This window comes from Chiroxiphia lanceolata, chromosome 2 (assembly GCF_009829145.1).
Source record: "Chiroxiphia lanceolata isolate bChiLan1 chromosome 2, bChiLan1.pri, whole genome shotgun sequence".
NCBI lineage: Eukaryota > Metazoa > Chordata > Aves > Passeriformes > Pipridae > Chiroxiphia > Chiroxiphia lanceolata.
This window is the reverse complement of record NC_045638.1, coordinates 18,637,594-18,649,783: the sequence shown is the minus strand read 5'-3', so window position 1 is coordinate 18,649,783 and position 12,190 is coordinate 18,637,594. Positions and strand designations below refer to the sequence as shown.

The 12,190-nt window shown below is 38.4% G+C and overlaps 1 protein-coding gene across 2 annotated transcripts in view; it reads left to right on the top strand.

Annotated features, from left to right (window-relative positions):
* The window catches only part of EGFL6 (EGF like domain multiple 6), a 37,278-nt gene extending 26,178 nt beyond the window's left edge, over nt 1-11,100 (top strand). The window contains exons 9-12 of one of the 2 annotated variants that reach the window (XM_032679921.1): nt 5,577-5,657; nt 7,702-7,788; nt 9,155-9,420; nt 10,600-11,100. In XM_032679921.1, coding sequence (XP_032535812.1) covers nt 5,577-5,657; nt 7,702-7,788; nt 9,155-9,420; nt 10,600-10,695 — 530 coding nt within the window. In that variant the 3' untranslated portion in view covers nt 10,696-11,100. The remainder of the gene's footprint in view (nt 1-5,576; nt 5,658-7,701; nt 7,789-9,154; nt 9,421-10,599) is intronic. The other variant, XM_032679922.1, reaches the window with a different exon arrangement.
* The last annotated feature ends 1,090 nt before the right edge of the window (nt 11,101-12,190 follow it).

Genomic DNA, 12,190 nt, shown 5'->3' with positions numbered 1-12,190 from the left:
AAATTATTTTACAGAGATGGAAATTATTAAAATAGGCCAGCTATCAAAATACTGAACCTTTGTCAAAATTGCTAATCACTACTTAAAAAAACAAACTACAATATTTAAAGATAGCACAGTGAAGCCCCCAGCATTTCAGAAATACCAAAATTAAGGACATCCATGAAAATTTTTCCTTATCTTTTTATCTTATGATACAGTCTGTAATGACTTCAAATTACTATATTCCATGGGGTCTTTACCTTGTTCAGTGTGAAGGAACGATCTGTCTTGTTGTGAAAGGTGCAGTTTAATAAATAGGAATATTTATTTATCAATAGACTAATAATTTATCCATATTATTTTTATTATTAATTCTTAACAGTAAATAGTTAAATAAATATGTCCTATTGATTGCAAAATTTGCAGATATATAGAAAATTAGAGTAAACCAAAGTATTGGAAAGCTCCTTACTCTGTAAGAAATGTCCTTTCTGCACATGGAAGAAGACACGGAGAGTTGGACCAAAGTACTTGGTTGTACAAGCAATGATTGTAGAGATGCTACACTGAAGCTACACTTGATTAATCAATTAAGCACAACCTTAATTCTGACAGCTTCTAACATTTCAGTGCTTTTCGGGTACCATTGGTAATCTAGAATGGTATTGCCAACTGCAACTGAATTCTATATTCTCTATCAGTTTATGAAACTCATATCATGCTTGAAACTCCTGTAGTATCATGTAACCAGCCATGTTATTACAGAGACATTTACTTTGGTAACACCGAGAGGTTTTGGGTTCTGGTTTATTTGGCAATACTAAAAGTGCACTGTTTCCCTTATGATTTCGGGGTTCTTAAATTTGAACAAAAGCTCTCTCTCAGTTAATCATGATGTCTGTTCTTAATCTTATTCTTTTCTGCTAATTACACCACTCTGTGAGCTACAATGCTCAGAACACAGCTCAGTCCAGAGCTATAGATGTCGGACATCTGGCAAATGTAATTCTTTCAGAGCAGGACGTGGTAGCACAGATATGGTATATTCCTTTGAGTCTGACGTAGTGATACACTGTATATATAGGAAGTGACTCTTAAATTTACTACTTCTTACAGTCTGCTTGATTTTTTTACAGTGCCCACTCTGGTTTTCTGTTTTGTTTTTGTTTGTTTGTTCGTGGGGGTTTTTCATTTGTTTTCAGTTTTTTGTTTAGGGTGGTTGGGTTTTTTCTTTGTTTTATTTTGGTTTTGTTTTGTTTGGTTGTTTTTAATGAGCTTTGAACAAAGAGAACAGCGTTAGAAACACAGCAAGTACCATTTTTGTGAGAGTTCTCACATGCTGCAGTTTCAGGCACTTTAGATCGTATGTGTTAGAATTACCAAGAGTTAGTTACTTTTCCCAAATTCAGTGTGTTATTTTTACATTAGACTAACTAGATTACCTAGGCAAAACCAGACACCAGCATTTTCCAGGGGAAAGAAAAATCAAACAGTAGTAACAAGAAATAAAAATATACCACATTGCCCACAACTAGCACACTTAAATACATGGGTGCTTATATTCTGCTATATATCTGCTCTCCCAGTATAGCTGCCTCAGCAAGAGCTCAATGTGATGCCACAGATGCTTTATAAAAAAACACAGTCACAATAATGGGGTAAAAAAAAAAGGGATCAAAGCTTTAAGGATAGCACATGCATTACTGCAGACAAATAGAAAATTACTTCCAGGCTATAAACAAAGCCATATTTTTTCTGATTAAAATACCATTTCCAAATGCACTATAAGTAACTTTATATACAGCACTTGGCAAAGCACAGAGGTGAAACCAAGTCCACAGAAAGGAAAATCTATCAGTGTTTTCAGAAAGCTCCTTTAGCATCAGTCACTTACCAGATGCTTAACAGTGCTTTTGTTATGTTTTCTGAGGGGTGTCCATAAAACAGTGCTCCACAGACCTGTTCTACTGAGCTTCTGCTTGTTGTGGTATGGGGTTCAATTTTGGTTTGAGGGTTTTTTTGGTTGGTTTTTTTTGGTTGTTTTTTTTTCTTTACTTTGAACCTTTAAATGTTTACTCCAAGTACTGCTTTTCCAGATGTGCTCCTGAAACTTCCTATTGCTCTTGTGATCTCATTGGCCCTTATTTGACTTACAGACTGACTTGAGGTTCTATCTATGTGGCACTTTTCAGACAGCCCTGAGCTCACACAAGCAAGCCAGATGCAAGCCAACTCCAAAGAACTTTTGTGCTCCAAGTTGGCACAACTGGCAGATGAGTGCTAACAATTCTGTTTGACAGGGAGAGTGAACTGGTATCTGTCTGCATTTCTAGGAGGGCACTGTTGTGCACTGTATAAAAGGATGTGCTTGAATCTGTCTCTTTTTCTATATCTTCTAGTGACAGTCCCTTTCTTTACTTCACTATATTAAGGTCCTCAGACAGGGGAGGTGGCCTTCAAACCTTATTTATTTCAGTATGTGCAGTGCTCCCTGTAAGTCTGGTGTTTTTAAAATGGAATTCTAATTTCATGTATAAATTTGTTTCTAAATCCCCTTTGTGGCACTCTCTTCAGTCATGTTTACACTAGAATATTGTCTCAATGCTTCTTTTCAGCTCCACTCTCTCATTTTCTTAGGTTATTTGCTAAGAAGTGTTTCCATGATTGCAAACAGTTTCAGTAGTTTCAGAGTTTTTGATGCAAGTCTTACCATTTTTTAGGGAAGTTCCTTCAGCCAGGTAGACCTGGCTGGGGCTTTCTATTGAGCAGAAAGTCTCCTTCCCTGCTGCACTTCCTGATGTATAATACACCTGACAAACTCCACCTGACATGGCTCAAAGAGATTCTCCCTCCTAAGAACAAGGGCAATACTCAGATACATGTTGCAGGTAGCAACACTGAATTTCCGGCAGATGCAAGAACCTGTGTTGGCAATGAGGTGGCTGTTTTCAGGACCAGAAAATCTCCAATTTATTTATGCTCAGCTTGTCACAGACATTCACAGACACAATTCCTGTAGAATTTCATGGCAGTGTGTTACATGGGTATTGCCACTAATTCCTGCTCTGAAGAACAACCCATCTTACCTGGTAAGAGTATCATGATGACATCAACGGTTAAGAATGTGTGCACCAACATATGAAGGGGTTTATATGTAGAGATTTCACAGCAGCTAGTGCTGCAGGTAAGTAGATGGGAGGGCATCAGCAGTACAGAAAGGACGGACTCTGCTGTGCCTAAAGTGGGACTATGTGCATTTTCATTGGTGAGAGTATGTTCTTAGGGAACATGGGATGAGGCCTGCCTTTCTACAAGACCACTTGACAGCAGAAGAGCTAAAAAGAGTAATCCTGACTCCTGCCTACTACTTACGAGGGAGTAAACTTTGTATCCTGGCTATGTGTGATGATGGTTTGATGTAAAATGTAGGCACTTTCCAAGCAGTAAGGTTTCTTGGAAGCCTTTCTCTTAGCTGAAACTTACAGTTTCTCACAATAAGCAGCTGATATCTTTCAGTAAGTGGAAAACTTGACTGTCATGCCTGACTGAAAACAAAAATAGATTTGGATACAAAACTGGACTCTTTTTCTGTGCATGACAATTCTTCACTTGATAGCACAAAGCTACACCTGGATGTATATCCCTCAAGTGAATTCAAGTGTAATTCAATAACTTCACAAATAAATCATGCTGGCAGCTGTTGTCTTCTGTTAAATCACTCTTTCCAGAACTGATCATATTTTAATAGCTCTCTTCATTTTGGCAAGGATTTTCACAGCCTGAGTCTCTTTCAATAAGTATGAGGCCAAGTTTATGGCATGAAAGTAAACTTAACACCTAATCTCCATGTGCCTATTCCTAAATGTGTATATGTAGACATATATTAATTGGAGAATGCTATATTAATCCTTGCCTTGAGTAAGAATATTATCCAAGTGATTTAAGTAATGGTCTGGGTGAGGGGAAGGCTGCAAGGACAACAAGAGAGCACACGCTCCTGGCAATTCATCAGAAAGCTCATAAGATTGCATGAGTCTCCTTTCTCAGCTCAATTCAGCACCTCTGGAAATACTTTCTCAGCTCAATTCAGCACCTCTGGAAATACCTCCAGGACTTCTTTGTTAGAGTGTGATTTCACTGGTGTACACAAAGCAATTTTTGACAGTTTTGAAATTCTTTACAGAGAGGGTTATTGGGCATTGGAACGGCCTACCCAGAGAGGTGGTGGATTCACCATCCCTGGAGGTTTTTAAAAAGAGATTGGACGTGGCCCTTAGTGCCATGATATAGTAATTGGAGTTGGATCAGGGGTTGGACTTGATGATCTTGGAGGTCTTTTCCAACCCAATCTATTCTATGATTCTATGAAGGAGAAGAAAGATTAAGTAGATGGTATAGCCTTTATGGTGCTAGGAGGCTCTGGACTGCATTGGGTTCCAAGTATATTCTCAAAATTGAGTATGTGTTTACAACTGTATGTTGGAGTATTTAGATGGAAAGCACTAGTTCAGCTGAACTCATGGGAAAACAACTCCCCTCTGAGCAAATGTGCATGCATGTGAAAGTAATGACTTTTAAAATACTTGGCATTTGCATATATGATACAATGCTGAGTAGGGAAAAGTAATTTCCATAGCTCCTATCATCTGGCACTGTTGAAGCAGCTGGAGCTTTTCTTAGCACAGAGGCCCACAGGGTGTGGGTGAAAAGTGAACTTCAGTCTTTTGGACTTTCCACTAACACCTTCTGTAGGCAGTAATCCAGAGGATCTTCCCTCATTCCTCCTCTGAAATGACACATTTAACCTCCTCCTTTTTTCAGAGGTGTGCATGAATATATCATAGGTATCATCTGCTTATATGTCTGCAAAGGATAGAATCCTCTACCAGTGAAAGCAGATCTTCCTTTTCTCTCATGTGTGATTATTTACTTACATAGGATATGCATAAAGAAGTTGAGACTGTCATTATTTTTAGTGAGTGCACTTCTCTATTAATCACTTAAAATAGTACAAGAGAAGCTTAATCACAGAACTTTAAAGTACTTACAGTGTTTCAGAGTAAACACTGTTTACTTTATTCAGCATAAACAAGAGTATGTAAGCTTCTATAACTTTGTACCTCACCAGACAGGAGAGGTTTTCCCTTGGTCTCTGACGCTGTTGCTGAAAAATAATGCTTCTTGAGCAAGTACCTCCTTCAGGCCAGTGTCTTGGAGAATGCACCAAACATTCATTGGCTGTACTGACTCTTCCAGTTTGGCACAAGACACACCTACCAATTTTTACAAAATAACTTGCTCAGGGCTTTCCACGGGGTCTGGTTATCAAAACATCAGTCTGTGCTTATCAGCTGTAGCAGGGAGGGTGAGGAAGAGGAAGGGCAGTCACCACAGCCTTCCTTCCCAACAGCTGATCAGGTATTTAAGTTTTAAAATTCAGAGTTAGTATCTAACTGGGGTTAGGGAGTTTGGTAGTGGAGTGGAAAATACATATATTGACTTATTTAAATAAATGATGGCATCTGGTATAAAGAAATAAAGTTCCATTTTCTGTTCCCATGGTGACTCAGCACTTGACAAGTTGTTTTCCCTAGTTCCAAAGGTGAAAGAAGCAGCTGCCTTTGGCCCTCACCTGGCACAGAGGAAAGTTCCAGTGTCAAGACCAGAGCAAGAAGGTAGATTTTTTTTTTCTGCAGTATTTAGTTTCTTACATATTGTATGTTTTCATGACAACCTATATCAGCCAAGTCAGAATGAGTTTAAAAGCCTTTAACACAAACCAAAGATTTGGTGAACATCTTAGAGACAGTATCTGGCCAAACCTTTCTGCCAGTTCCCATGTGAGAAGCTGGTTTTGTGTCCTTTTCCAAAGAGAATTGTTTATAAGCCATGTACAGAAAGTTCCCCCACACTGGAACTTGACTTGTAATTGAATTTCACTTAAATAATTTCATAGTCATAAAAAAATAAAATAATTTCAATTGTGTAAAAAATGAGAATATGTTCCATGGCACACAATAATATGCCAATGTCTGTCTGCCATATCTTGGTTTTACTCCTGGTCCTCTGTCAGAAGTCAGTAGGAGTTTCCCCTGCACAAGACTGAATAAATATTTACCCTGAGTCTTACACAGCCTGGCTATGAATTTGTGACAGTTCCCTATTCATCAGTAAGTCTCATGGATATCACAGTAAGATATGTTCTTTTTCACATTAAAAAATCATTACAAAATCAGTCAGGGGAGCATAGAAGGTCCAAGGCCTGCCAATTTATATACACAATTTAAGTTTCTGCTGTGCCTTAGGAAATGGCTTCATGCACTTTGAAGCAGAAAACTTCACTGCCTGTTGGGAGCCATAACAGACACTGCAGTGTAGCTCTGGTCAAAGCAGAGCATAAAGGAATAAAGAATTTCTTCACCAAAAGGGTTGTCAGGCTGCCCAGGGAGTTGGTGGAGTCACCCTCCCTGGAAGTGTTCAAGAAATGACTCCATGTGGCATTTGGTGCTATGGACTAGTTGATATGGTCATGTTCATTTGAAGGTTGGACTTGATGATCTTGGAGGTCTTTTCCAACCTTAATGATTGTATGATCAAAGGGCACTCTCCCGCTCTTTCCTGGTGGGAAATCGTTTCCCCTGTGATGGACAGAATCATGAAGCTGATGATAAGGACCTGCTTTTGAGAACCATGGAAAAAAAACAGAATCCATAAGGAGGGACTGAGAGATCTTATTAAGCTGACGCGTTCACAGGGCAGTAGCAAACTCCTGGGGAGGTACCAGTGAGTGGGCAGGGGCCAAAGTGCTGGGATTGGCTGTAGCTGAGATTATTTTTAGGGCAAGGAGGGTTTCACCCAAAAACAATCCACAAATACTTCCAAATCTTAAACAAACCAAATAGATGTTCTGGCTGACATTTTTTCCTATTTAGAAATAGTCAATTTATACAGCAGAGCTCTCTAAATGCCATGTACAATGTCTTTGTCTCATGATAAAATACATTAATAGAACAAGAAAGATGCATCTTTCTGAGGAGACTCAGATGGCTGACATATGACTCTTAATCTGATCTGTCATGCTTGCATTGCAGAGTGTTTCTTTGTGTATGTAATGCTTTTCATCTGCACAGTCGCGAAGGCTGTGGTGTGCTATGGGTGACAATCTTTTTCAGTTCATCCTTCAGAACCCTCTAAAGATAAACTGATTTGGGCTATTCCCAGCTCCATGTAGGAGGAGTATCAAGTGCTGACATAAGGAATTCTGCTCATGGGAGGCCAGTTTCTCTCAGTGGATAGAACCAGAGCTGATCTCAGCTGATTACAACTACATCAGTGTAACAAATGGAGAGGAGAGCTCTAAAGTTGCCAGATCCCAAACCATTTCTGACACTGGAGTTCAAAACTAACACCTCCAACTATACTTGGGGATCAGCAGACACTCAGTATACAGCAGTCATAGCATACAAACTCATGTGCAGATGGGAGATTGGCAATAAAAAGATACAACAGAATTTCCTGTGAGCTAAAGAAAGGATTACTACATGAATTCTAATGTTTTGCTTTTTTTGCAATTTAATCTAGGTCAAGACTATGTGAACTCAGATTAGAGATAATTTTAGAATTACCTGTACATTAAAAGTGGTGTGAATAATAAGCAAATTATTTTAACAGCACCCATTATATAGTGTTTCTCTTACCTCTTTGACAATTTTTTTTCAGTTGATTGCAGCTTCAGTCGAGGAGTCTGTGACTGGAAACAAGATGCTGATGATGACTTTGACTGGAATCCTGCTGATCGTGATAGAGGTATTTAAATATCTGTCCTCTACCTAAGCTTTGATGTGATGGCTCACCCCCTCAAAAAAATGCAGGAGGGAGGGGAATCAGAATCAGAATCAAAAATTAGCTTTTCAATCAGTGGGTTATTTATATAAAAGACAAAAGGAGGCAGAGGATACTGGGAGTGGATATTGTTTCTTTGAAACATGCAGTGGCAGCTGGTAGCCAGCAACATATTTCAATACAAATTGATCAAAATATAAGAAAAATTATTAGAACATAACTGATCAGAATTGCAAGGTACAAGGCAATGGAAACCTTATCAGCTACATGTTGTGTCTCTCCAAGATTGGTAAGTCATTTAATCACACATCCGTAATTTAGATGGATGTGGCAATGTAGTCACTCACGTGGCTTAGATCACTGGGATAACCGCTCAGAAGTCTTAAACTCTGCAAGACAAACTAGTGTCAGCATTCCTCAGAAAAAGCCAAGGGCAAGGTGCTATTCAAGAATAACCAATACCTGAGTAGGTACCAAGAGGAGGCCTGCTTGAACTTGAGAAGGAGCTCCATGGGTGCAATGTGTGACTGCTCTGTGGGTGTACATAAAAAGGTACGGCTAGAGGAATTTGTTTGAAAGGATGTCTCTTCCCCTGTGACCCAGGAAATGTTGCAGAAGTTGCTGCAGTAGGGACCAGCAGATCCTACAGATCATGCAGGCCACTTGCTCCAGTTCCTACATGTACATTCTCTCCCTCTTCCCTCACAGTCCTTCCATTCCAGTCTTTCTTCACTAATCCTTTCTATCCTGCTCCACATAATTCCCAAAATCCCTTCTCTGTACTGTCACTTCCAGGAAGACCTTATCCTGTCTCCCTGAACTATTATGAACTGAACATTATCCCTGCTGATTATGACTTTATTTATGGGCTCAGATGTCTTTGTCACTTTGTGTGTGTGTCTGTCACTTCATTGGTCCTACAGGACTTGGGGAATAAGCTATCAGTTCACAGAGGACAGTGGAGAGAGTACTGAGCTAGCTAGAGTACTGAAATTATCTGACCACAGAGGCACAGCAGCATGTTTCAGGCTGTTGCATTTGACAAACAGATGGTTTTGCCTTAGAAAGATAGTGCAAGGAAGAATGACTGTAATTACCAGTGAAATATGAACTCATCTCCTCTGTAAACTGATCTGACTTCCAACTGTACAAGCTTGTTCCTTGCAAAGTACACTCCCTGCTGCTTTTCTCCAGTCTGAGTTTAAATTATTCAAGCAAACTAGCTTCCCCTTATCTTCTTAGCAGAGATGTATTCAATTTGCTCATAAATAACATAAACCCATTAAAGAAGCTTTTTTTTTCCTTTCTCTTTTTTTTTTTTTGTTACAAGGTGATGGGTACTACATGGCAGTTCCAGCTTTTGTGGGGCACAAGAAGGATATGGGGCGTCTAAAACTTCTTCTCACTGACCTGAAACCAAAGAGTAGCTACTGCTTGATTTTCAGTTATCGGCTTGCTGGTGAGAAAGTGGGGAAACTTCGAGTGTTCCTGGCAAACAAAAAAACTGCTCCTGTCTGGGAGCAGAACACAGGAAAAGATGAAAGGTGGAGAACTGGAAAAATAGAGATATTTCAGGGAGCTGAGACAACTAACAGTGTAAGTATAACAGAATTTATAAGCCAATTGCCATAATCAACACAACAGTTTAATTTCTTAATCCTCAAGTGTTCCACCAACTGTTTTACAGGCATCAGCAATTGAAAGGCTTATCCGAAATGGGAAACAGGAGCCCACATTTTAGGAGGCACAGAAGTTATCACCTGGTTGTAATTTCAGAACTGAATTACCACAGTCGATTAGAACACTGATGCCAGTAATTCTGTCATTTTGTAAAAAAACTGCATCACATCGTAAATTAACACAAGTTAGCAAAATCTCTCCTTAATATCTCGTGCACCAGAAGCATACACACATGCCTGGAAAATGAAAACTTCTCTTTCATAAAAGAGGATGCTCTCAAACCACACTAAGCCAAACCATTAGAGCAAAAGGAGACATCATGTATAATCAGGGGTGGGCAATCACTTCAGACGCAGGACATACCAACCAACGGGGAATACTGTGCACTGGTGTATGCCTGAAAACTGTCTCACTCAGGACTTCAGAAAGTTTCTCCTTGAAATTCTGGGGCCTGCTTTCCATTTATGTGACTGAATGTTTTCAGTGCTGTGCAAAGGCTTCTACTGTATAATTGATTACTGTGAGTATAAAGGAAATGCGAGCCCTTTCAAGGTCCTTTGCACAGCTGGAATGACATAGAAAAGCCCTCACATAAATCAGAAACAGACTATAAAATAAAACCCCAGGCATTCTATTCATAAAAATGAACCCCCTTTCTCTATATTGTATACATACTACACTGAACACACTAGAGTAAATATATATAGTATATACACAAAAAACCCGAGGATCCAAATAGATTGAAAATGAACAGTTGCAATGTCTTCAATAAATGAAGTGCATTAACATCACGTGCTGTGATAAAACTACATTATTATAAGAGAATTTCACTCAATTTGCCTTTTCGTTGTACAATGAAAATAAATAATCTTATTAAAGTAATCCATTTGGTATTGTAAATCTGCACAGAGGATTTTAAATATAGTTCCAATAATACATGGAAACTCTAAAAATGGCAAGGATTTAAGTCATTAAGTCCTGTATTGTGAAAAATATTCCTCAGATACAGACTCATAATTAATTAACATTAAGAGTTGCTAAATGTTTGGATAATCTATATTTTCCCCGCTAATACATGTCTTTTTTTTGTGACAGGTCACTTTTGAATCAGAACGTGGGAAGGGAAAAACTGGAGAAATTGGAGTGGACAATGTTATACTAATTTCTGGTCTATGCCCAGAAGATACCTGACAATGGACATTTGAGTATACCGGATTTAATCTGATTTTTCATATTTGCCTTTTCAGTAGTGTATTTTTGTATCCTTTTCTTTATAAAAAAAAAACAAAACAAAACTATAAAACTGTGCCTTGAACTTAATGCAACAATGCAAATGGAAAAATGCAAGGTGCAGAGTACACTTTTTTATGAGTCATTCTAATTCTAATACATGCTTTGAGTGTAACACTACTGTATTTTATAATTCAAGGTCAGGGTTTCTAAAGTATTATTTGTCTAACTTTTTTACAAATTCTACATGCTTTTATTTCTTAAAGTTCTTCTCTATTCTTAAGTCTTCTATTTCACAAGAACATAAAGCAGTACTTAAGAGGATTTTGCTACTTCTGGTGACATAATTTTAACTTCTTACTTAGTGCGTATGTTGTACCAAAACTCAGGGTTCATTACCCGGTGTGCAGTAAGCCAATCACACACAGAGCTGATGTATTTGTTTATTTTATATTTGTGCAAATGGGTGCTAGGTGGCAAAGCCACAAAGTTAGCACACCAAGGAGAAAACATTACCACTATTTATATACTGTTAATCTTGATATATTCCACTTATCTAATATATATTCAGTGTTTACTAGTCTACTATTGCTGAGCTGGCTTCTTATCTCGGGTGACCTGGTGGTCTTCAGTGTTTACTATTCTATTATTACTGAGCTGTGCTGAGCTGGCTTTGTTAGTTTCTTCTTATCTTGGACGTCCTGCAGTAGCATGCCCTTCCTCCCAAATTTTGTTACCCCTCTGGGTCTGTGGTCTTTGAAGCATGTCAAGCCCTAAACTTTAATAAGGCAATTCTATTGACAAATAATTTGTCATAGACATCAGGTAAATATTCAACCTACTGAACAAGCAGGAAGAAAGTGAGGAGCTTTATTTCCTTCTTTATGGAGCTAAGCAAGTTTTAAGTGGATCCAGGCCTTTGAGGAATATTTTCATTACCAATAAAGTATGTAAAATACCTTGTTTGTCATCACTGTCTTTGAGTTACACAAATCATTGTTTAGAAATTACTCCTTTATAGTTTTATAAGCATTTAATGTTCATCATTAACAGATGATGTTACCAACTGGTACAGAAAAGAAGACCAAAACAATGACCATTATTAACATTTAAGAAACTTCACATTAGGTACTGATCTTCAGGAACAAAAGATCTGGACTGCAGCCTACTTTACGCCACGGAGGTGAGAACAAGTAAGAAAATTATTTGCACAGATCAGTACAAACTGCAATAGCTGCCACAATTCTTTCTGTAGTAGATGCAGAAATTGTTTCTCGTTTGCAAAGGGCTGTCATATACAAGATCGTTTGCATCATACCAGATAATAAAAATAATAATCTAGCATAATAAGATCTGAGTAGCAAAAGTGAAACCTTTTTTTGTTGTGAATAAATTCAAAGACAGCTTCTGCAGAAGCACCCAAATAAATCCATTCACATAAACCACATCAGCGCAT